The sequence below is a fragment of the Hypomesus transpacificus genome, chromosome 23 (assembly GCF_021917145.1).
Source record: "Hypomesus transpacificus isolate Combined female chromosome 23, fHypTra1, whole genome shotgun sequence".
In the NCBI taxonomy this organism is placed as follows: domain Eukaryota; kingdom Metazoa; phylum Chordata; class Actinopteri; order Osmeriformes; family Osmeridae; genus Hypomesus; species Hypomesus transpacificus.
Window position 1 is genome coordinate 20,501,366 of NC_061082.1, and position 23,929 is coordinate 20,525,294.

Below are 23,929 nucleotides of genomic sequence, written 5' to 3' on the forward strand. Positions count from 1 at the left end.
AGTGCTACCGGGGTTTCTTGAATCATTTTGGTGTATTTAATTTGTGTTTGTTTTTTACCGTAGAATGTGTACGATAATTGTGAAGTAGGCTATATATAGCCGAGCCAATATGTAGGCTACTTTTATGTTTTACTTGTTTTGTTTCCATGTTTGTGTTTCCATGTTTGTGTTCCATTTCGTAATGTTTTTGTTGTATAACCTGTGCTATATTCATTTTATATGAATGTTTACAATGTATCGGACCGACACTTACATTGCTAGAAACATGAATCAATCGAATAACCAACTTGTCTTAAAGGTTAATAAAATGTAACAATTAAATTATTGTTGAAGTGGATAGCCAACTTCATTTCAGCATTGTATATTTTTTTATTTATATAAAACCAAATAGTCATAATATTTGATACTAAGGTGGCTGCCACTTGGTGTTGGAATATGCGCAGGAGCGCTGATGGTGTAATTACAAAGAGCTGTCGTAACCGTAGCAGCCAGCCAACTTCCTCCTCAACACAGAGCTGCCTCACACACTGACGGTCTGCCTTCGGGACTCGATACACAGCATGCCAAGTTACAGAATCAAACTTTAGGTTCACTTTGGATTATGAATACCGCCTGAAATCAGCAATATTTGATTGGTTTGGGGACGAAGGCAATGTCGGCTCAACCTGGAGTCTTTTTTTCCAGCAAAACAAAAACGGCATTGTCGGTAGATTTTCGAGAGATGGCAGAGTAGCATGATCTGTGCTATAAGCACACTGCTAAACGACCGCAAGTCTCTGAAGCGCTTCAAACTCATGCGAGGTAAGTTGTAGCGTTTTTTAATTGCAATACTTTCCTACAGAAGTTGAAGTCTGGAAACTAGACTAGTTTTATCGTGTGTATTTTATTTGAATAGGAATATTAACACAGATTTTGAACTTCTAAAGTAGCCTAGCCTACCTGTGTTTTTCAATTGGCTACGGTCCGGTGTTCAAACTCGTTTACCAGCCAACAGATACACTGCCAGATAACTTAGCCTACTGTGTTAAACGTTACATGCAGTTGGAAGAAATATGAATGAAATATGAATTAGAGTGCGTTATTATCACGGGTAATAGGCCTATATAGATGTTTAATAGTTTTCTTTGGTTTGGGAATTTAGCTGGATTGATGGTTTTGGACTCATTCAACCGTTAAGCCCAAAATTGCAACTAGTTAACACTATGGTAGGGTCTCTTTGTCATGCAGGCGTAGTTGGGAGCATCGCACGATCGTGTGTCTCCATCAACACCACGCTGTGCACCATAACCATCCCAATGGTCCTTGAAGTCCAAGGGGAAGGGGGGGCGGGGGGTAGGCGAGCGAGAATCTCTAAATATTTAAAGACATCGGAGATAGATTGATTAGACCACAGGATTATATTAGGTAACCCCCTAGCGGAAGAACCTGGCGATTGTGGGTTCCAATTCAACATTGTACACCCTGGTGCCTAATCTAATCAATGAAGTTATAGGTAAACTTGTAGAACGTTTCAACAGAAGAGCTGAAATATGCTATTTTATTTGAAAGTTGTGATGAAAATATTGTGGCCTTTACACGTCCTTGATATATGCATCATTTCAGTTAGTCTCCTGTCCTCCCTAACACAACTCTATTGAATACAGTAATATGCGCTCTGTCAAGCATGAATGATGTATCACTGCATGTTTTGGATGCCTGTTTGTGGACTGTGGTGTCAGTCATACAAACAGGCCTGAAAGGAGACAGCTTCTTTGTGTAATGTGTCTTAAGTCATTTAAGGTTAGTCTTCAGACATAAGTGAGTCAGTAGTTTGTAAGGTCGTGTTATGTTAGCTTGTCTGACAGGACTTATCAGTGTACGCCACTGTTGACATTGACTGGTGTAGATTGTGTGAACTCAAGCCATGAAATAAACCAGTAAATTAGGTTTGGATTGAATACACAAACCAGCTATCACAGGTAATTTCTTTCTCACATAAACCTCAGAACTTTCTTTTAAACAATGCCTGCGATCTATGTCGTGAATATGGTTTTGAAGTGCTGCTGTCCTGCAGGCAGCTTGCTGGTGTGTGTGTGTGTGTGTGTGTGTGGGGGGGGGGGGGGTCTGGAGATTGTCCGATGGGGCCTGGAGCCGCCTCCCTGCCTCCCTGTGAGGTCAGCCGGCCTCTGGGCGCCGGCCGGCTCCAGCCATGTCCTGCAGTCTGCTGATAGCAGCCAGATAGGAGGACGTCAGTCAGTCTGGACACTCACACACTCACGTGCACACACACACTCACATGCACACACGCAGCTTGTGCTTAGTAGATGAGGTGAATGAACTGACTTGACCGTGACCACTTGCTACGGCTCTAGTTCTGTTTCTGTCTCCGTCTCTGAAGTGGTTTGAGGTTGGAATATTTGTATTGATCACTTTTGGAGTTTGAAAAGAGATGGTGTACTCTGAAGACTCAGGAACAGGGTTTGAAATTTAACAGCTTTTTAAGAGGACATAACTTTTGAGAATCCATTAGGATTACAAATAAATAAATAATAATTCCTTTATCCGGTGTCTCTTCAGTTTATAATCTGCTAGGTTGTTTTTCTGCACACAGTCAGGCCCATCTGTAGAACCATCTTGAATAAAGCTGCTAGCTGTTTTCTTTATTAAGTGTCTGACATAAGAGGTTAAAGATGAATCATTCTTGACTGATATGGTTTAATGTATTCATAGTTTGGACATAGTTAGGGCAAATTATTTCCAACTCTGGTGCCTAGCCTTCATCCAAGTCATTATTACCACACACTGTGTATCCACTTTGATTAGACACGATCTGTTGGCCTCTCCACAGCATCCATCCTGCAGATGGACTTTCAGAGAACTGGAAAGGGTATCATTAGCCCACAGAGGCCCCAGCATTTCAAACAGCAGAGGAGAGGGGGAGAGAGGGAGAAAGAGAGAGGGAGAGAGAGAAAAAAGCGTTCTCAGACAGCAATCATTTCTCTGTGCACAGTAATTTGGCTGTCAGAAGCAGCTGGCATTATGAGCTGGAACAATACGCGAGCGCAGGGAGAGAGACGCGCCGACAGTCCTGCAGGAGGATCAGGTTACAGCAGCCTGCGCCATGCAGCCTGCGCCATGCTTCCAGACAGACACGCAGGGGGACGGACGTCTTCAAGTCTGAGCAGGAACCTGCATGAGGCGCAGCCAGGGCTCCTTCGAGTAGGTGGCTGGCCAACCAGGGGGGTGAGTGAGAGGGAGGAGGCAGTGTGTCACAGTATATCGCTGTGTCTGTGCTTGTGTGAGGGAGGGAGGGAGGGAGGGAGGGAGGGGGAGAGGGAGAGGGAGCGAAAGGGCAGGACTTGGCTGAGACTCCTACGCCAGACACACAGCCTCTTTAAGGATCCATCCACTGCGACTGTGTGTGTGATCGTGCGCATGCTGACATGCCAGTAAGTTGTGCTTTTTAGTTTGGGTGTTTGGGTTTAGCATTGGTCCTGCAGTCAGATGGCCAGGCCACCGAGGCCCAGCATGTGGGCCGCCTTCTGTCTGGATATCCTCATCCTCAACAGCTCTGCAGGATAGGCCCTCTGTCGGCATGTTATTTTTAGTCAAAATCCTTGAGCCTTTAATAATCATAAGCCTTGTGCAGCCGAAACATATCACGACGAGTCGTCTGGAACCGGCGGGACGGCCGTCTTGGTGAGAGACAGGAAGTGGAAGCAGGGGGGGCGTGCTTGTCACCCCAACCAGACTTTCGTCCTCCTTCAGTACTTCAGTGTCTGCTGCCCCCCCCCCCCCCCGCCTCCTTCCTTTGGTGGCTCTCCAGTGGGTTATTGATTTCTGTTTGTCTCTGTGCAAATGTGGGGGAAAGGCAAGTGCACAGAGAAAGAGAGAGAGACATGGTGAGATGGTAAGGGACACACAAAGAGAGTGAGTGAGAGACACAAGCCAAGGGAGAGAAGGAGAGACTAGAGTCTGCAGACAGGTCTGCAGTGCTCCTGGCTGCTCTCTCTCCCCATCACCCTACTCCTGCACTGGAGACACTGCAATACACATTTTATGAGCGCTTGACTCGCTTCAGCACTCTTATCGCTCAGCTGTTAGAGGGAAGGTCTGTTTTAGTTCCTTCCTGCCTACTCTTGTCTGAAACTTAGCTTCTAATTCCCGGGGAGGAGACCCAGTGGTGCCAGTGGTTAGTTGGTTGGTTGAACAGTTCACCCCCCTCTCTTTTCACCAGGACGTGTGCTTGGATGATGAATTTGTTTTAAGACATATTTGAATTTCTACGAACGGAGAATGTGTCTCTCAGTATTCAGATCAAATGGAGGTCTGACGTAGCAGGCCTATTCCAGTGTTGTGATAATAATAGTGTATCGTGTAAGTGACTCTTCTATCAGTTGAAGAGGAAAGTTCTGGGAGTCAAGTTCCCTCTAGCTATGTGAAGGTTGAGAGCCCTGGTCTGGTCAGCCAAACATCCGTCTAGATCCGAGGTCTGAGGAGCGACTTCACCAACACCGTGCACTTCTGCACAGCAACTCGGCTTCAGCTGACCTCCATTTTGTGCCTCCCTGAAGCTACGTGGTACTTTCCGAAAGCGACTTGACGTTGCCATACAGTCTTTTGTGTCTGTTTGTGACACAAAAGACGACAAGGTTGCAGGAATAGAACAGAACCTCTCTGTGTTTTCACAGATCGTTCATCTCTAATGTTCCACTTCTCCGTTCCTCTGCTCCTTCCTGGGGAGGGCGTGATGGGAAGCCTGGGGTCATAAACACTCTGTTGGCAAGAGGATGTTACAGCACCAAGTATCTGGGCCTACTGATAGGGGCTGTGGGAGAACCGTGTTTGTATTAGTAGTAGAAGTAACTTTATTGATCCCGGAGGAGAAACTACAGGTGCCACGTCAGAGGAGGAAATACAAATAAAAAACAGGTTACCAATACAAAACACATAATCAAATATACAACAATACAAATAGTAACATTCAAATACAAAATGTTAATCAGGGCTGTACTTGGGGTACCAATGGTTTGGCTGAAGGCACCTGCGCAGTGCTGGGTGTGTGACGAGGCTGTTTGTGAAGGAGTGTCCACTCTCCAGCCTGCAACCAGCTCACCTTCTACAGGACCAACAGGAGGGGATTGAAATTCACTCAGCTCAACCTGGCCAGTTTGTTTATGATTCTGGAGTTGTTAGCAGTCTGTAGTAATATCTTACATGCCTCCTGGCTCCCCTCAAACACAGCACCGGGGTCCAGCCAGCTCGTACGAGGGGAGAGAAGGGCACCAGTGATACAAATCAAGGTGCTCTTTTACAGAACACTGGCCTTCCCAGCAGACTCAACCCAGTGTGAGGGTCATTCTGAGGGAGAATGTTTGTTCCCGCCTCAGTCTGCAAACACTGCTGAAGGTCATAAAGTAGCTGTTTGAATTGGCCCCTTTGGAGTGGGGTGATGGCGGTCCAACAATGGCCGTTTGAGTACCATGGTGATGACTTGGTGCACTTTACTGGAGACACGAATATGCTCTCCTTACAGATAGGGTTGGGTACCGAAACCTGGTGCTAATATGGCATCGGTACCTCTATGATCGGTAAGTACGTGACCGAATCGAAACGCAGATTTTGGTGCCTCATTTCGGTGCCTCATTTTGGTGCCACTTAAATGTCTGAGTGGTCGATTGAAATATTTGCCCTCTGGTGCTCTGAAACAGACGTAAGAAGCATCATTGGCGCACATGATCGCTAGTTAAATTATACTGCATTCATGTGGTCAGAATAATCAAAACAATTATTACCCAACTGAGAGAATTCACGTGATTGCAAGTTGGAACATGGAAAGGATTTTCTTTTTTTTAACTAAAAAATATGTTTTTTATGTCATCTACAGTCATTTTTAATTTTTCATAATTTTTCAAATTTGGCACTGGTATTGTAAAAACCCAAACGATACCTAACCGTACTGCCGGCTGTAGAGGCTGAGCTGGAGCAGCTCTCTGGGTCTGTGCTAAAGGCTACCAGCCACACCGTACTGCAGGGCTGTAGAGGCTGAGCTGGAGCAGCTCTCTGGGTCTGTGCTAAAGGCTACCAGCCACACCGTACTGATAGGGCTGTAGAGGCTGAGCTGGAGCAGCTCTCTGGGTCTGTGCTAAAGGCTACCAGCCACACCGTACTGACAGGGCTGTAGAGGCTGAGCTGGAGCAGCTCTCTGGGTCTGTGCTAAAGGCTACCAGCCACACCGTACTGCAGGGCCAAGGCCAGGTCTGTCACCACAGCTGTCATGGTTCTGTTGGGCCGCTTGCTGATACATTCTCAACTCTCCTTCCACCAACATTAGAGCCTAGTGTTCGGTGTTTACCTGAAGGAAATCAATACATTCTGAATCATCTTCTGTAGATTGAATGGTTAGTACAGCCCTGGTTGTTGAAGCCAGAGAATACACCAATACATGATGGAAAAATCTCAGATGACAAGATTCCTCATGGTGAGTCTGTATGAGGTGGAGGTCAGAGACCACCCTCTCTTGGTTCACGTCTAGGAACAACAACCCTGGGCGGTTCCTGTACAGGGAGGAGGGAGGAGGGGGATGGGGGGGCAGGAGTGTGAGTTTATTCAAACAGACCATCATTTGCATTTGATTACATTCCTAACGCTGTGAAAGAAAAGGTTGCTGAGTGAAGTCCTGCAGAGCTGGAGGTGCAGGCTGGACTGATGGTGCTGGAGGCTTGGCTCATGGGGTGGAGGCTGGGCTGATGGTGCTGGAGGCTGGGCTGATAGGGCTGGGCTGATGGGGCTGATAGGGCTGGGCTGATAGGGCTGGGCTGATAGGGCTGGGGCTGGGCTGATGAGGCTGGGCTGATGGGGCTGGAGGCTGGGCTGATGGGGCTGGAGATCCACAGAGTCCTGTGGGAAAGGGGGGAGCTTCTCATTTGATCTCTTTAATCTCCTATTTGATTAGGCCCACGGCAAGGGGGGACATTTCCATAGGTTAATGAGTATTTTCTTCCAATGGGCAGATTCAGTGTGATTACGCCCGTCCCCCTCCAGTTGTTGTCTGTCTAGCGAGCTTAATTAACATGGCAGAGTTGTTTTCAGGCCTCCCTTCTGTCTGCCCCTCCCCCCCCCCGATTGTTCCCAGGTCCTGTGTTCTTCTTGTTGTTGTCTCCCCTGTGAAGTTTTTGGTATTCCTTCAGTTCGGTGTACAATGACACATACATGAAGTGTTGGGCTCCCTAAATGGAGCTGCAAATGGGCATGAATATGCATGTGAAATGACAACAGTAGCAACATCAACAACAACAATGATTAATCACAGGATGAGATAAACAGCTCAGCCTGTCTGCCAGCCAGCCAGCTGGGGGAAGGCTGAAGTTGTTGTCCTGGCTCTGGGTTTAAGACGCTGCGTGCTGCAGTTGTTGCTGTCCACACTGTTCTGAGTGCTGTTCTCTGGGGTGTTCTGGAGGCCTGGATGTTCTCTCCTTCCCCAGGCAGGCTGGACCTGTGTTGTCTGAGGAAAAGGGTTTCAGAAGTTTCTACTTCCTGGTTATGGAAAGTACATTGACAGTCGTCAGTTTCATGACTCACTTTCACTCTGAGTGACTCAGACAGTTTTTGTGTGTGTGTCAGTGGCGATTTCTTTAAGACTGCAAGAGAAGCTTGGCTTCCCCCAAATAAAAAAATGAATGGTCAAATATTTACTATTTTGTTAACATTTTAAATGCGTTAGAACACGTTCATCTCGAAGACGAGTTCGTTCAGAATCAGCTACATATATTAGCAGGTCGACTGACTGATTTCCTTCTCATACTTTACTGTAGCGTCACAGTGCATTTCCCTGTTGAAGCCCAGTGTCCACGGCCTTCAATGGGGCTGCTTTGAACAGTTTCTTTCAGTGCTTCGAAACTATATGGTCATTGGATAAATGCTGCGATTATGTCCCGCCCACGGACGTGCAGCGTCTCAGGGGGTGAAGGGGCTTCTGTGTGATGACTGGAGGGTCTGTCGAAAGACTGCATCTCCTTTTGATTAACAGCGATGTTGTTCTAATATTACTTTGTTAGATCATTCATTCATACAGTAGGCTAGTGTCGAAGGGGTGAACTAGCAAAATGAATGGAAAATGTATATGATGTAGGCTGAGACCAGCAGCTGCCACGTATGTGTGTGTGTGTGTCTGGAGGTTGCAGATGACTAAGGGCCTCTGCTCATGATCAGCCCAACACCCAGGAGCAGTCCATCTGGACAGAAGCTGTCTGCTGTGGCTAGCTCGCTCGCTGGCTAGCTCGCTGGCTAGCTCAGAGACGAGGAGCTCGCTGGCTAGCTCAGAGACGGGGACATTCAGAGACGGGGACATTCAGAGACGGGGACATTCAGAGACGGGGACATTCAGAGACGGGGCCTCCCCCAGCCCTCTTCCCGGGCATCTTCCCGGCCATCTTCCCGGCCCTCCCCGATGCCCCGGCTATGTTGTGCGTCTGCTGCCTCGCCAGGTTGCCCAGACACACACTCCTGTCTCTCTCCCAGCACCATGACTCAGCAAATCTTGCAGGGTTCCCGGCTCGCTGCCCAAGCACACATCAGACCAGAGCAACAAACAACCATCCTCACAAGCACACAAACTCAATTTACTTTAAAATAGTGAGAGCACCATATCCCGCCATATAATAGAGTTTAGTTTAGATAATATATTGTCAAAAATCTCCTATAGGGTGATTAGGATGATTTCAGGTAATGTGGGACAGTTTTTGGTAGAGGACTTACAAAAAAACTGTTAACCATTCTGTAAATGGTTTTAGGGCTTAAGAACATTTTTATGTTGGAATTAAATGGGAATACACAGTATTTTAGGAGCTACACACGTTCAAACATAACATGACCCCCTCTTTCAGTCAGGCTGCATTTTCTGGTAATGTGGGACAGCTTGTCTGGTAAAGTGGGACAGTCATCGTCTGTCAGCCTAGTCTGCTAATATTAATAATAATTAGTTTCTACAACAATTCTAGGTGCAAGGGTGTGGCAAGATTCATTTAGTTGTGGGGTTTGACTTATACAATAGGCATAAAGTGTATCTGATGTAAACCTTAGTGATCCGCAGTCTATGTGCTAGCTAGTTAGTCACGATGCGGTAGCATTTTGTTGGACTAGCGTTAGTGGTCACGCAAGTCTGAAAGCGCTGGTTCGATGAAAGTGAAAGTTGTTATTTAGTTGGGAACTTAAGTGCAGTGTGATGCATTGGTATAAAAAATGCAAGAACTGAATTAAATTACTTTTATAGCATAAACAAATCATTACTAGGTGTCCCACTTTACCTGAAGAATGCTGTGACATGATCAGGTAATGTGGGACAGTCACATTAAACGTTTTTTTTTGCTAACAAAGCATTATTTTACACATTTTTGTGTGTTTCAATCAGTGGTGAAACCCTTCATAATGCTGCAATAGTAGTAATTGAAACTTAATTTAAATTCATTTGCCAGCCTTAACATTGAGAAATATAATGTTAGTTAGTTAGTTATAACGGATTTAAACGTTTGTACGGAGCCCCTAAAGGGACATGAAGAAAAAAATAATCATGGAAAAAAAAAATCTGAAAGTTTCTCGTGCGCACGAGAAACTTTCTGGTGCTCACTAGAAACGTTCTCGTTACCACGCTTAAGTATCTGGTGGATACCGCATGCACAGAAGCGTGCATTAGATCTGCTGTTACATGCGTGGAAATTACTTTTAAGGACGTTTGCTTACGAGTCGCCACCACTATATAATCTAGAAAGACATTAAAAACTAATTTTGAAGTTGTGTTGTCTGTTTTGGCACAAGGGATACACCCTTCTTGAGCAGGGGTCTCATTTATAAACATGGCGGTCTCAACATTACATTTACATTACATTTAGTCATTTAGCAGACGCTCTTATCCAGAGCGACTAACAGTAAGTACAGGGACATTCCCCCCGAGACAAGCAGGGTGAAGTGCCTTGCCCAAGGACACAACATCATTTTGACACAGCGGGGAATCGATCTGGTAACCTTCTGAGTAGTAGCCCGACTCCCTCACCGCTCAGCCATCTGACTCCAACATCACACGGTCCACTATGGTTGCAGGAGATGCCCTGACTGCATGGAATACAGGATAACATCATACATCCTACCTTTAGATAACTGCAGAACACAGTGTATAACTAAATATATGTATTTAATAATGTGCATATATCATCATGTCAAAAACTGGAAATACAGTTATAAGCCCCGGCGCAATCGCAACACTTTACGTCCTCGTTATCATTTCAAACTTTAATACTGTTCATAACAAAACGCTTTTGTTTTCAAATTGTATCTCGACTCGGGGTATCGCTGGCACAGTTGATGGCAGCAGCAATATGCTGCAACTCGCACAGTTTTTATTGGTGATCCAACGGCCACCAAATAATGTGGTTTTCGAGCCTCCACCTCGCCTACAAGTAACAGTGTCTGAGAAGATACTTTCTCGTGCGCACCAGAAAGGATCTCGTGCGCACCAGAAAGGATCTCGGGCGCACGAGAACCTTTCAGATTTCATTTTTTTTTTCATGTCCCTTTAGGGGCTCCGTAGCTCCGTATGTTTGTACTCGCTGTGAAATATTTTACTGTTGATTGTTCTTCTACAGGTACACTTGCACTTTTTGGGTTTCATGTTGTTTAATTGTAGCTTGTTTAACTGCATGCTCTTACAGTTCTTCCCCTTGGCACTTATTTGTTTTTTCACAATGTATGATGTTTTGGCTGCTTGCAATGTTTGGGGCTACCTCGTTGTTATCATCAGTGACCTATGCTCTTTTGTAAAGCTCTCTCTTGGAAGTCGCTTTGGATGAAAACGTCTACTAAATGCATAAATGTCATATGCTGCTGAACGTTCGATGCATTTTTTCTGTACGGACCTCCTGTCAAGCCAGATCACACATACTGATGATGTCAGACAAATAAGAAGGCCTGCATAGTGACTAGAAGTGTTGTATTTACGAGTCAAGATCAGCACTGGTGATTGGATGTCGGTTTTGCACATCATCAAAATGCATAACTGTCCCACTTTACCTGATGTCCCACATTACCTGAACTCACCCTACATTTATATATATTAGCGCTGTTAAGCAATTGAAATATTTAATCGCATTATTTTAGTGTGTCCTGTTTAGAGTTTCATCATTTAAATGTGATTTAGTTCTGTCTGTGAATAGAAAAATTAATCAAATATACATTCTTGATGTGAGGTAGAAGAGACTATTTAGATGTAAATGTAGCATTCATGGTATTAAGGAGTGGGGACATTTTAATCACTCTGAGCTAATCACTTAAGCACAGTACAGCTCAACTTCACAGACGAGTACTTTTCAGAATGGCCCTCTGCTATAGGAGACTGCAGAGGTGGAAGTTCTCCCTGGCTTTGACCACAGCCTGGCCTGTAGGTTGACTGAATGGGGACAGTCCTACTGGCCTCTAGGTTGACTGAATGGGGACAGTCCTACTGGCCTCTAGGTTGACTGAGTGGGGACAGTCCTACTGGCCTCTAGGTTGACTGAATGGGGACAGTCCTACTGGCCTCTAGGTTGACTGAGTGGGGACAGTCCTACTGGCCTCTAGGTTCTAGGTTGACTGAGTGGGGACAGTCCTGCTGGCCTCTAGGTTCTAGGTTGACTGAGTGGGGACAGTCCTGCTGGCCTCTAGGTTCTAGGTTGACTGAGTGGGGACAGTCCTACTGGCCTCTAGGTTGACTGAATGGGGACAGTCCTACTGGCCTCTAGGTTGACTGAGTGGGGACAGTCCTACTGGCCTGTAGGTTGACTGAATGGGGACAGCCCTACTGGCCTGTAGGTTGACTGAGTGGGGACAGTCCTACTGGCCTGTAGGTTGACTGAGTGGGGACAGTCCTACTGGCCTCTAGGTTCTAGGTTGACTGAGTGGGGACAGTCCTACTGGCCTCTAGGTTCTAGGTTGACTGAGTGGGGACAGTCCTACTGGCCTCTAGGTTCTAGGTTGACTGAGTGGGGACAGTCCTACTGGCCTGTAGGTTCTAGGTTGACTGAGTGGGGACAGTCCTACTGGCCTGTAGGTTGACTGAGTGGGGACAGTCCTACTGGCCTGTAGGTTGACTGAGTGGGGACAGTCCTACTGGCCTCTAGGTTGACTGAGTGGGGACAGTCCTACTGGCCTGTAGGTTGACTGAGTGGGGACAGTCCTACTGGCCTGTAGGTTCTAGGTTGACTGAGTGGGGACAGTCCTACTGGCCTCTAGGTTGACTGAGTGGGGACAGTCCTACTGGCCTGTAGGTTGACTGAGTGGGGACAGTCCTACTGGCCTCTAGGTTGACTGAGTGGGGACAGTCCTACTGGCCTGTAGGTTGACTGAGTGGGGACAGTCCTACTGGCCTGTAGGTTGACTGAGTGGGGACAGTCCTACTGGCCTCTAGGTTGACTGAGTGGGGACAGTCCTACTGGCCTCTAGGTTGACTGAGTGGGGACAGTCCTACTGGCCTGTAGGTTGACTGAGTGGGGACAGTCCTACTGGCCTGTAGGTTCTAGGTTGACTGAGTGGGGACAGTCCTACTGGCCTCTAGGTTGACTGAGTGGGGACAGTCCTACTGGCCTCTAGGTTGACTGAGTGGGGACAGTCCTACTGGCCTCTAGGTTGACTGAGTGGGGACAGTCCTACTGGCCTGTAGGTTGACTGAGTGGGGACAGTCCTACTGGCCTGTAGGTTGACTGAGTGGGGACAGTCCTACTGGCCTGTAGGTTGACTGAGTGGGGACAGTCCTACTGGCCTCTAGGTTGACTGAGTGGGGACAGTCCTACTGGCCTCTAGGTTGACTGAGTGGGGACAGTCCTACTGGCCTGTAGGTTGACTGAGTGGGGACAGTCCTACTGGCCTGTAGGTTGACTGAGTGGGGACAGTCCTACTGGCCTCTAGGTTGACTGAGTGGGGACAGTCCTACTGGCCTGTAGGTTGACTGAGTGGGGACAGTCCTACTGGCCTGTAGGTTCTAGGTTGACTGAGTGGGGACAGTCCTACTGGCCTCTAGGTTGACTGAGTGGGGACAGTCCTACTGGCCTGTAGGTTGACTGAGTGGGGACAGTCCTACTGGCCTCTAGGTTGACTGAGTGGGGACAGTCCTACTGGCCTCTAGGTTGACTGAGTGGGGACAGTCCTACTGGCCTCTAGGTTGACTGAATGGGGACAGTCCTACTGGCCTCTAGGTTGACTGAGTGGGGACAGTCCTACTGGCCTCTAGGTTCTAGGTTGACTGAGTGGGGACAGTCCTGCTGGCCTCTAGGTTCTAGGTTGACTGAGTGGGGACAGTCCTGCTGGCCTCTAGGTTCTAGGTTGACTGAGTGGGGACAGTCCTGCTGGCCTCTAGGTTCTAGGTTGACTGAGTGGGGACAGTCCCACTGGCCTCTAGGTTGACTGAATGGGGACAGTCCTACTGGCCTCTAGGTTGACTGAGTGGGGACAGTCCTACTGGCCTGTAGGTTGACTGAATGGGGACAGCCCTACTGGCCTGTAGGTTGACTGAGTGGGGACAGTCCTACTGGCCTGTAGGTTGACTGAGTGGGGACAGTCCTACTGGCCTCTAGGTTCTAGGTTGACTGAGTGGGGACAGTCCTACTGGCCTCTAGGTTCTAGGTTGACTGAGTGGGGACAGTCCTACTGGCCTCTAGGTTCTAGGTTGACTGAGTGGGGACAGTCCTACTGGCCTGTAGGTTCTAGGTTGACTGAGTGGGGACAGTCCTACTGGCCTGTAGGTTGACTGAGTGGGGACAGTCCTACTGGCCTGTAGGTTGACTGAGTGGGGACAGTCCTACTGGCCTCTAGGTTGACTGAGTGGGGACAGTCCTACTGGCCTGTAGGTTGACTGAGTGGGGACAGTCCTACTGGCCTGTAGGTTCTAGGTTGACTGAGTGGGGACAGTCCTACTGGCCTCTAGGTTGACTGAGTGGGGACAGTCCTACTGGCCTGTAGGTTGACTGAGTGGGGACAGTCCTACTGGCCTCTAGGTTGACTGAGTGGGGACAGTCCTACTGGCCTGTAGGTTGACTGAGTGGGGACAGTCCTACTGGCCTGTAGGTTGACTGAGTGGGGACAGTCCTACTGGCCTCTAGGTTGACTGAGTGGGGACAGTCCTACTGGCCTGTAGGTTCTAGGTTGACTGAGTGGGGACAGTCCTACTGGCCTCTAGGTTGACTGAGTGGGGACAGTCCTACTGGCCTGTAGGTTGACTGAGTGGGGACAGTCCTACTGGCCTCTAGGTTGACTGAGTGGGGACAGTCCTACTGGCCTGTAGGTTGACTGAGTGGGGACAGTCCTACTGGCCTGTAGGTTGACTGAGTGGGGACAGTCCTACTGGCCTCTAGGTTGACTGAGTGGGGACAGTCCTACTGGCCTCTAGGTTGACTGAGTGGGGACAGTCCTACTGGCCTCTAGGTTGACTGAGTGGGGACAGTCCTACTGGCCTGTAGGTTGACTGAGTGGGGACAGTCCTACTGGCCTGTAGGTTGACTGAGTGGGGACAGTCCTACTGGCCTCTAGGTTGACTGAGTGGGGACAGTCCTACTGGCCTGTAGGTTGACTGAGTGGGGACAGTCCTACTGGCCTGTAGGTTCTAGGTTGACTGAGTGGGGACAGTCCTACTGGCCTCTAGGTTGACTGAGTGGGGACAGTCCTACTGGCCTGTAGGTTGACTGAGTGGGGACAGTCCTACTGGCCTCTAGGTTGACTGAGTGGGGACAGTCCTACTGGCCTCTAGGTTGACTGAGTGGGGACAGTCCTACTGGCCTCTAGGTTGACTGAGTGGGGACAGTCCTACTGGCCTGTAGGTTGACTGAGTGGGGACAGTCCTACTGGCCTGTAGGTTGACTGAGTGGGGACAGTCCTACTGGCCTGTAGGTTGACTGAGTGGGGACAGTCCTACTGGCCTCTAGGTTGACTGAGTGGGGACAGTCCTACTGGCCTGTAGGTTCTAGGTTGACTGAGTGGGGACAGTCCTACTGGCCTCTAGGTTGACTGAGTGGGGACAGTCCTACTGGCCTGTAGGTTGACTGAGTGGGGACAGTCCTACTGGCCTCTAGGTTCTAGGTTGACTGAGTGGGGACAGTCCTACTGGCCTCTAGGTTGACTGAGTGGGGACAGTCTTACTGGCCTCTAGGTTGACTGAGTGGGGACAGTCCTACTGGCCTGTAGGTTGACTGAGTGGGGACAGTCCTACTGGCCTGTAGGTTGACTGAGTGGGGACAGTCCTACTGGCCTGTAGGTTGACTGAGTGGGGACAGTCCTACTGGCCTCTAGGTTGACTGAGTGGGGACAGTCCTACTGGCCTCTAGGTTGACTGAGTGGGGACAGTCCTACTGGCCTGTAGGTTGACTGAGTGGGGACAGTCCTACTGGCCTGTAGGTTGACTGAGTGGGGACAGTCCTACTGGCCTCTAGGTTGACTGAGTGGGGACAGTCCTACTGGCCTGTAGGTTGACTGAGTGGGGACAGTCCTACTGGCCTGTAGGTTGACTGAGTGGGGACAGTCCTACTGGCCTGTAGGTTGACAGTCCTCCTTCAGCTCTGTCCCCTGTCCCCTGTGCTAACTGGCTGACCTGTGCTCGACCTGGGCTTGATCTCCCTCTGGTGTTTCATCCCAGCTGGGGCTGGTAGTGTCAGCCACACACCGACAGCTCCAACAGCCTTACCTCCATGAGGAGAGGAGATAGAGGAACTCTCTAGAAATGGAGCAGTGGAGGAGAAGAAGGGAGGAGGTAGAGATGGGGATTGATAAACAGAGAGAGAGAGGGAGCGCGGGCCTGGCAGGGTATCAACTCTGTGAACACACACTACCAGACAGTGCCAGAGAATTCAGCACGCAGAGACAGAGGGACAGACGCACAATATACACACACACAAACACACACACTTCCACATACATTTTCTGTTCCAGAACTGTGCTTCTAAACGTGTTCTGCAGATGCTGGCCTTGTTCGTCTCCTAGAAGCCTCATACTGGCCTCATCTCAGCTGACCCTAACCATCTCAGCTGACCCTAACCATCTCAGCTGACCCTAACCATCTCGGCTAACCCTAACCATCTCAGCTGACCCTAACCATCTCAGCTAACCCTAACCATCTCAGCTGACCCTAACCATCTCAGCTAACCCTAACCATCTCAGCTGACCCTAACCATCTCAGCTGACCCTAACCATCTCAGCTAACCCTAACCATCTCAGCTAACCCTAACCATCTCAGCTGACCCTAACCATCTCAGATTGGCTAAATTGGGACAGACTGTCCCCCGTCTCCTCCTCCTGCAGCAGCCTAGCCGTAGTGTCAGGGTGTAGTGTGACAGGGGTGTAGTGTCAGGGTGTAGTGTGACAGGGGTGTAGTGTCAGGGTTTAGTATGACAGGCGTGTAGTGTCGGGGTTTGCATTCTTACACTATCCTCTGTTTGTCTGAGTGAAGACTCCTCCTTGTTGAAAGAGAGGCTGATTATGATCATCAGACCACAGACTCCTCAGTGATAAATAGCGGAGAATGAAGCACTCCATTTACTTTCAGTGATTGAGCCTATTAAGTGGAGGCCTGGTAGATGTATTCAGGCTGGTTCATTGAGGTGAGTTATTGATCTGTTAGAGATGGATTATGTGGTCTCCAGGCACCCCTCTAATTGTCTTGGGAAGATCAGTGTCGTTGTAGCAGCTAGTTAGTCCTGCAGGGTCAACACCCCAGTCACTACCCCTCTGTTTCCTACCCTCTCCCCCCTTGCTCCCCCCTGCCTCCTTATTACCAGGGAGAGAATATGAATCCTTGTCATATAACTAAACACAGACAGAAATGTATGTAAAAGTAGCGCTCGTATTGGTTAACAGCGATTTGGATTGACGATGGAGGACGAACATATCAGGTGGTCTCACTAATCTGTCACAAAATCAACTCTTGAGTCGGAAAAACAACAAACCAAAAACAAACATGGTGGACAACGACAGTGTCACTCCAACATCCCCTCCCCTGTCCCCTCCCCCCTGCTGTGTCCTTCTGCCCTCTTGTTTCCCCACCCCCCCATGCCCCCCTCCCCGCCCCCCCCATCCCCCCTGCCCCCCCATGCCCCTCTCCCCGCCCCTTGTCCTCCTTGCCTGTGTCACACACACAGGCAGGTCTGTGGCGATGGCGCAGCCAGGCTGTGTTTGGTGCTCTGATGAAAGGAACAGCATGTGGGTGGTGTGGGAGCTGCTTGCTCAGACACTGCCGTTGGGCTAGTGCTAACATCACGTGCTTAATCTATATGTCTGGGAGACGGGCACATCGGCTGCGGGGGGGGGGGGGGGCACAAGGGTATTTATCATTGGGATAGACACACACACACACAGCCTGGATAATGGCCGGTGCTTAGTATGACAAACACATAGAGAAAATGATGCTTCTATAAGTAGCATGTCATCTATGGTAACAGGGCTGATTTGTGTCGTTTGTTAACTCGATGTTTGAATCAGTCGGGGGCACAAACACACTGGTGTTTTAATGTATATGAAGACGTTCCTGAAACAGGGAAGGACTAGGCTGGGTTCGTTTCCAAATGATCTTATTTGGGCTTCCACATTCATCCTCCCTGCTGTGCTCTCCTCCTCCTCTCCCTCCCCATTCTGTCTGCTCTGCTCCCTCCTCTGCCAAGCTGCCTCTCTCACACACACACACACACACACATACACACACACACATACACACACACACATACACACACTCTCACACACACTCTTTTCTCTGGCAGCCAATAGGAAGGCACCGGTCTCCCCATTGCTTGCCACTCAACGCCTTGTTGCCAGGACAACAGGAAGGCATGAGACCCACTTAACTTGAGCATTCCAAACTTTGTGTTTGACTGAAAACAAGTAAAGGTCTTTCTGTCTCAGTCTGCTTCCCGTCCATCATGTTGCTGTTGTCTCCTCAGTCTCTTTCTGTTCCTGGGTGTGTGACCTTGTTCCTCTGTCAACCCTCCGTCCCTGTCATACTGAATCAAACCTGATTCAGTATGATTCAGAATTCTGATTCAGAATCAACAATTCTGCATAAAGATAACGCCTGCAGATGTGGCCCTGCCAGGCAGTGGGTCAGTGTGGAGCTGTTCCCCTGCAGGTTCACTCAGAGCCTGGTGTGACCAGGGTCCTAACGGTGTCCTCTCCACTGCAGGTTCTCTCAGAGCCTGGTGTGACCAGGGTCCTAACGGTGTCCTCTCCACTGCAGGTTCTCTCAGAGCCTGGTGTGACCAGGGTCCTAACGGTGTCCTCTCCACTGCAGGTTCTCTCAGAGCCTGGTGTGACCAGGGTCCTAACGGTGTCCTCTCCACTGCAGGTTCTCTCAGAGCCTGGTGTGACCAGGGTCCTAACGGTGTCCTCTCCCCTGCAGGTTCACCATGGCAGACCGCCCCACGCTTCTCCTGGTCTGCAGTCTGATGCTGCTCCCCTCGTCCACACCGCAAGGTCAGCTTCACAACCCGGCCTGGCCCCCCACACACCAACACATGTACACACACCCTCCCATACAGCAGCCTGGCTGTGTTCCTGAGGACACACACAGGTTAGCCTGCCACCGTACAGCCTGTAGTGTGCTTTCCAACAAGCACACATCAACAGATCTGTGCAGTCATTGTGTCAAGGGCGAGATTTGGTTCTCTCTGTTTTCTTTGTCTGTTTCTCTCTCTCGTCTTTGTTTTACCTCTCAATCTCTCTTCTCCTGCTCTCTTCTCCTCTCTATCCGCCTCCCTTTCCCCCTGTCTGTCTCTCTCTCCCTTCTCTGTCTCCCTCTGTCTGTTTCCCTCTACCTCTGTCTGTTTCCCTCTACCCCTGTCTGTTTCCCCCTCTCTGTCTCCCCTGTCTGTTTCCCCCTCTCTGTCTCCCCCTGTCTGTTTCCCCCTCTCTGTCTCCCCTGTCTGTTTCCCTCTGTCTGTTTCCCCCTCTCTGTCTCCCCTGTCTGTTTCCCTCTGTCTGTCTCCCTCTCCCCCTGTCTGTCTCCCTCTCCCCCGTCTGTCTCCCTCTGTCTGTCTCCCTCTCCCCCTGTCTGTTTCCCCCTGTCTGTCTCCCTCTCCCTCTGTCTGTCTCCCCCTGTCTGTCTCCTTCTCCCCGTCTGTCTCCCTCTCCCTCATTCTGTCTCCCTCTCCCCCTGTCTGTCTCCCTCACCCCCGTCTCTCAGCATTTTTGTAACAACTGCAGTAGCTCTCAGAGGCGTGTGGGGAGCGAGGGTTTGTCGCTGTGGTGGCTGACTAGACACATCCCCCTCCCAGCGCTGTTAAACACAAAGATTCTCATCAGGGTGATGGAGGGAGCCAATGACGTTAAAGCACAGACTTACTCATCACTTGGTAGTCTGCCTTTCATAGATTGGTTCGTGTGGGATAGTTTTTTGAAGCATCTTTAGATCATAGCTGTTCCCATGACGGTGTCTGTCTGTTGTGACAGACTGACTGTCTGTCTGGTTGTGACAGACTGACTGTCAGTCTGGCTGTGTTTGTGTCTGATACCGGGTGTGTCTGTCTGTCAGGAACCTGTTCCTGTGCTGGTTACAAATGTCACATAAACGTTCAACTGGATGTGTCTGTCTTGACTGTGTGTACAGATACAGGGATCGTCAGCAACAGCGAGTGTGTGTGTGATGGTCAGTCATGTGATGGTCGAGGGCGCTGTTTCAGCCAGCAGTGCTTCTCTTCCCTCTCCTTCCACAACGGGAATCTGCTCCAGGAGAAAGGGTGCATTGTGGGTAGCGGTCAAGGGCCCATAAGCTGCACAAACCACCCTTCCCCGGACCTGGTGGTAGAATGCTGCCACGGCGACCTCTGTAACCAGAATGTCACCATGGAAACCCCAACGAGAGGTGAGTGTTTGTCGTATGTTGTCCACCTCCCTACGAGCTGCAGTGGTATACTGACACCATAGAGTGACTGTCCCCTATAACCCTAAAGTGACATCATGACAGCATGACATCATGACAGCGTGACCCCGGCTTGCACCTAACTTTTTTCCTCTCCTTTTAGTGTGAAAAAAAGTTTAGAAAAAAGTGTGAAAAAATATTTTCGAAAAAGTTTGGAAAGGTTAGAAAAATATTTATCACAGGGCTTGCAACTACGTTTTGTCCTCATAGTACCGTCCCAAATTGAGTTTGACCTGTCCCAAAATGTAAATTCTTATGTTTTTGCATTTGGACATTCTGACATGGGTCTAGGTTTTTTGCAACACTTTTTAAGTAATCCATACAGCCGTGGGGCTCAAATCAATGTCTGAATTTCAATGTGAATACACAATAGAATGCCCAAATGTTCTGGCTTGTTTCATGGTGGGGATAACACAATTCTTGGTGTGGCTGTAGCCCATACCCCGAGGTCGCCCACGTGTGTAGTAGCTCCATGTCTTGACATGACTAAGTAACATATCACAGCATATAGTGATGTTGTGTGATATACAACATCACTATATGCTGTGATGTGATATACAACATCGCTATATGCTGTGATGTGATATACAACATCACTATATGCTGTGATGTGATGTACAACATCACTATATGCTGCGATGTGATATACAACATCACTATATGCTGTGATGTGAAGTACAACATCACTATATGCTGTGATGTGATGTACAACATCACTATATGCTGTGATGTGATATACAACATCACTATATGCTGTGATGTGATGTACAACATCACTATATGCTGTGATGTGATATACAACATCACTCTATGCTGTGATGTACAACATCACTCTATGCTGTGATGTACAACATCACTCTATGATGTGATGTACAACATCACTCTATGCTGTGATGTGATGTACAACATCACTATATGCTGTGATGTGATATACAACATCACTATATGCTGTGATGTGAAGAGAAAAGCAGCAGACATCTTATTCTGATAGTGTGCGTACGTGTCTGTCTGTCTGGATGCGTGCGTACATGTCTGTGTGTGTGTACCGCACACCCTAACCGACGCCCCTCCCCCCTCCACCAGACGAGGGCGCCCCCCCCGGCCGGCCGGTCTTGACGGAGCAGGAGTGTGTGTGTGAGGGTGGGCGTTGCCACGGCGCCCAGCGCTGCCTGGGGCAGCAGTGCTTCTCCTCTCTGAACACGACGGAGGGCGGGGCCACGGCGGGGGGCGGGGCCACGCTGCTCCAGAGGGGCTGTCTGAGGGCCGACGCCCACGCAGCCGCCTTCTGCGCCACGCCCCCCTCGCCACGCTACGCTGTCAGCTGCTGCCAGGGTCACCTGTGTAACATGAACATCACTGGGGAGAGCTCCAGCAAAGGTACGTCAACACTCACTGCACACATGTCACCTGCCTCTGTGCTACATCACTGCACACATGTCACCTGCCTCTGTGCTGCATCACTGCACACATGTCACCTGCCTCTGTGCTGCATCACTGCACACATGTCACCTGCCTCTGTGCTGCATCACTGCACACATGTCACCTGCCTCTGTGCTGCATCACTGCACACACGTCACCTGCCTCTGTGCTGCATCACTGCACACATGTCACCTGCCTCTGTGCTGCATCACTGCACACATGTCACCTGCCTCTGTGATGTTAATAGAACGGTGCATATCAGATCTGATCTATTGCACTTCTTAAATGCACTTTTGCACTGCAGTGTGGTTAAAAACATGTATTAAGATATACTTAAATAGTCAATGTAATGAGCATATTGCCTCTCTTAGCCTTAGGTTACTGAAGCACATAGACCCACTGTCCAGGCGTCTCCAGCCCTGTTCCTGGAGAGCTACCTGTCTGTAGACCAGGCGTCTCCAGCCCTGTTCCTGAAGAGCTACCTGTCTAGACCAGGGGTCTCCAGCCCTGTTCCTGGAGAGCTACCTGTCTGTAAAACAGGCGTCTCCAGCCCTGTTCCTGGAGAGCTACCTGCCTGTAGACCAGGCGTCTCCAGCCCTGTTCCTGGAGAGCTACCTGTCTGTAGACCAGGCGTCTCCATCCCTGTTCCTGGAGAGCTACCTGTCTGTAGACCAGGCGTCTCCAGCCCTGTTCCTGGAGAGCTACCTTTCTGTAGACCAGGCGTCTCCAGCCCTGTTCCTGGAGAGCTGTAGCAGGACTGCAGCCTGTGGAGCGAGTTGAATAGCAAATGGATGTGAGATGACCGCATCAAAGTTGACATATTCTCCTAACAGTAATTCTAATTTGACAGTATGTTTAACAACATGAGTAGCCAGCTATCGAGCCATGTCATTGTCCCCAAATAAAATCTAGATTTTAAAAAGAAAATAATCGGCTTTGTAGTTGGCCGCAACCTGTCTGAAGTAGATTGACTAGCGAGCTGAATAGCGAATGGGATGTGAGATGAGCAGTTATGTGACACTGACCCAGTACATCCAGAAAGGTACAATTTTCAAATAGGTTAAAATAAATATTGAAGTCACTCATTGTTGTAAATTACAAGTTAGCTTCTTGTTAAAGTCTTTCAAAGTTGTAAATGGAGGCTTTGACTCCGTCACTGTTGTTATGGTTACTTATTTCAGACACTTTGTACGGGCTCATATACTATGTTGCCAGCGGAATAATTTAGAATGGTGAAAAGACAGTTTTGCTGCAAACCTTTATCATCCGATAATAGACACCCCTGCAGCCAATCGGAATCGAGTATTCACCCAGACCATGGTATATAAGACTTAAAGCAGAGCTAGGTTCAGGAACATCAGCCTTCACACTCCTCCTCCAGCCTCCCTCCCAGCCTCCCTCCCAGCCTCCCTCCCAGCCTCTCTCCCAGCCTCTCTCCCAGCCTCCCTCCCAGCCTCTCTCCCAGCCTCCCTCCAAGCCTCTTTTTGTCAGCCTCTCTTCCGGCCTCCTCCCTCCAAGCCTTTCTTACATTTACATTTAGTCATTTAGCAGACGCTCTTATCCAGAGCGACTTACACTAAGTACAGGGACATTCCCCCCGAGGTAAGTAGGGTGAAGTGCCTTGCCCAAGGACACAACATAATTTGCAACCTTCTGATTAATAGCCCAATTCCCTAACCGCTCAGCCACCTGACTCCCTCTCTCCGTGTGTCCTTGTGTGCAGGGGAGGAAGTGAGGCCGGTGGTGCGAGAGCAGGAGTGTGTGTGTGAGGGCAGCTCCTGTGGGAGCAGCCAGCGCTGTGTGGGACACCAGTGCTTCTCCAGCCTGACGCTGAACGCAGGCATCCTGGTGTACCAGAAGGGCTGCTTCAAGGTCTACGAGCAGAGCAGGCTGACCTGCAAGACCCCCCCCCTCCCGCGACCAGATCGTCGAGTGTTGCCACGGCCACCTGTGCAATATAAACATCTCGGTGGCGCTTCCCGTCCAAGGTAATAAAACTACACTACCCATAACGCAACACGACCCTCGTTGGTATTGGTAAGGAAAAGGAAAAAAAGAAAGAATGTGACCTGTGTGGTGTAGGACGTGTGTCAGACACACAGCGGGGAGAGTGACCTGTATTGCCATCGCTGGTTGCCAGAGTGCTATTGGCCGAGCTCCTCAGACCTCCGCCATGACACCCTGAGTTGGCAGGCCGAGGGGCTGGACCGGCGGGAGAGGAGGAGGACGAGGCTGGGAATATTGTTTAGTCATGGTCCACTTCTCCCTGTGTCCTCTCAGCCTGCCAGGGTAGGCTGAGGGAGGGGGGGGGGGGGCAGGAGGAAGGGGGGGGGGGCAGGAGGAAGGGGGGGGGGGGGGGGGGGGGGGGCAGGAGGAAGGGGGGGGGGGGGCAGAGCCCAGCCCCCTGGGAAAGGAGATGGTTGTTCTGCAGTGACCAAAGGTCCAGTGGAGTCTCCACTTCTGACTCCGCCCCCACCCCCTCCCCCACCCAGGGCACAACACCACCAGCCACCTATAAGCAAATGTTTCTCAAACCACAGGATTGTCTTGATCAGCTGTGAAGCTTATCTTCTCTCTGTCTGTGTTCAGACTCTCTGTCTGTGTTCAACAATAACTATA

The 23,929-nt window shown here is 49.5% G+C and overlaps 1 protein-coding gene across 1 annotated transcript in view; it reads left to right on the top strand.

Moving 5' to 3' along the window:
* Positions 1-480: 480 nt before the first annotated feature.
* Positions 481-23,929, top strand: part of LOC124485279 (activin receptor type-1-like) — a 32,862-nt gene continuing 9,413 nt past the window's right edge. The window contains 6 exon segments of the mRNA XM_047046785.1: positions 481-801; positions 18,374-18,447; positions 19,580-19,834; positions 20,975-21,268; positions 23,034-23,215; positions 23,217-23,298. Coding sequence (XP_046902741.1) covers positions 18,381-18,447; positions 19,580-19,834; positions 20,975-21,268; positions 23,034-23,215; positions 23,217-23,298 — 880 coding nt within the window. The 5' untranslated portion in view covers positions 481-801; positions 18,374-18,380.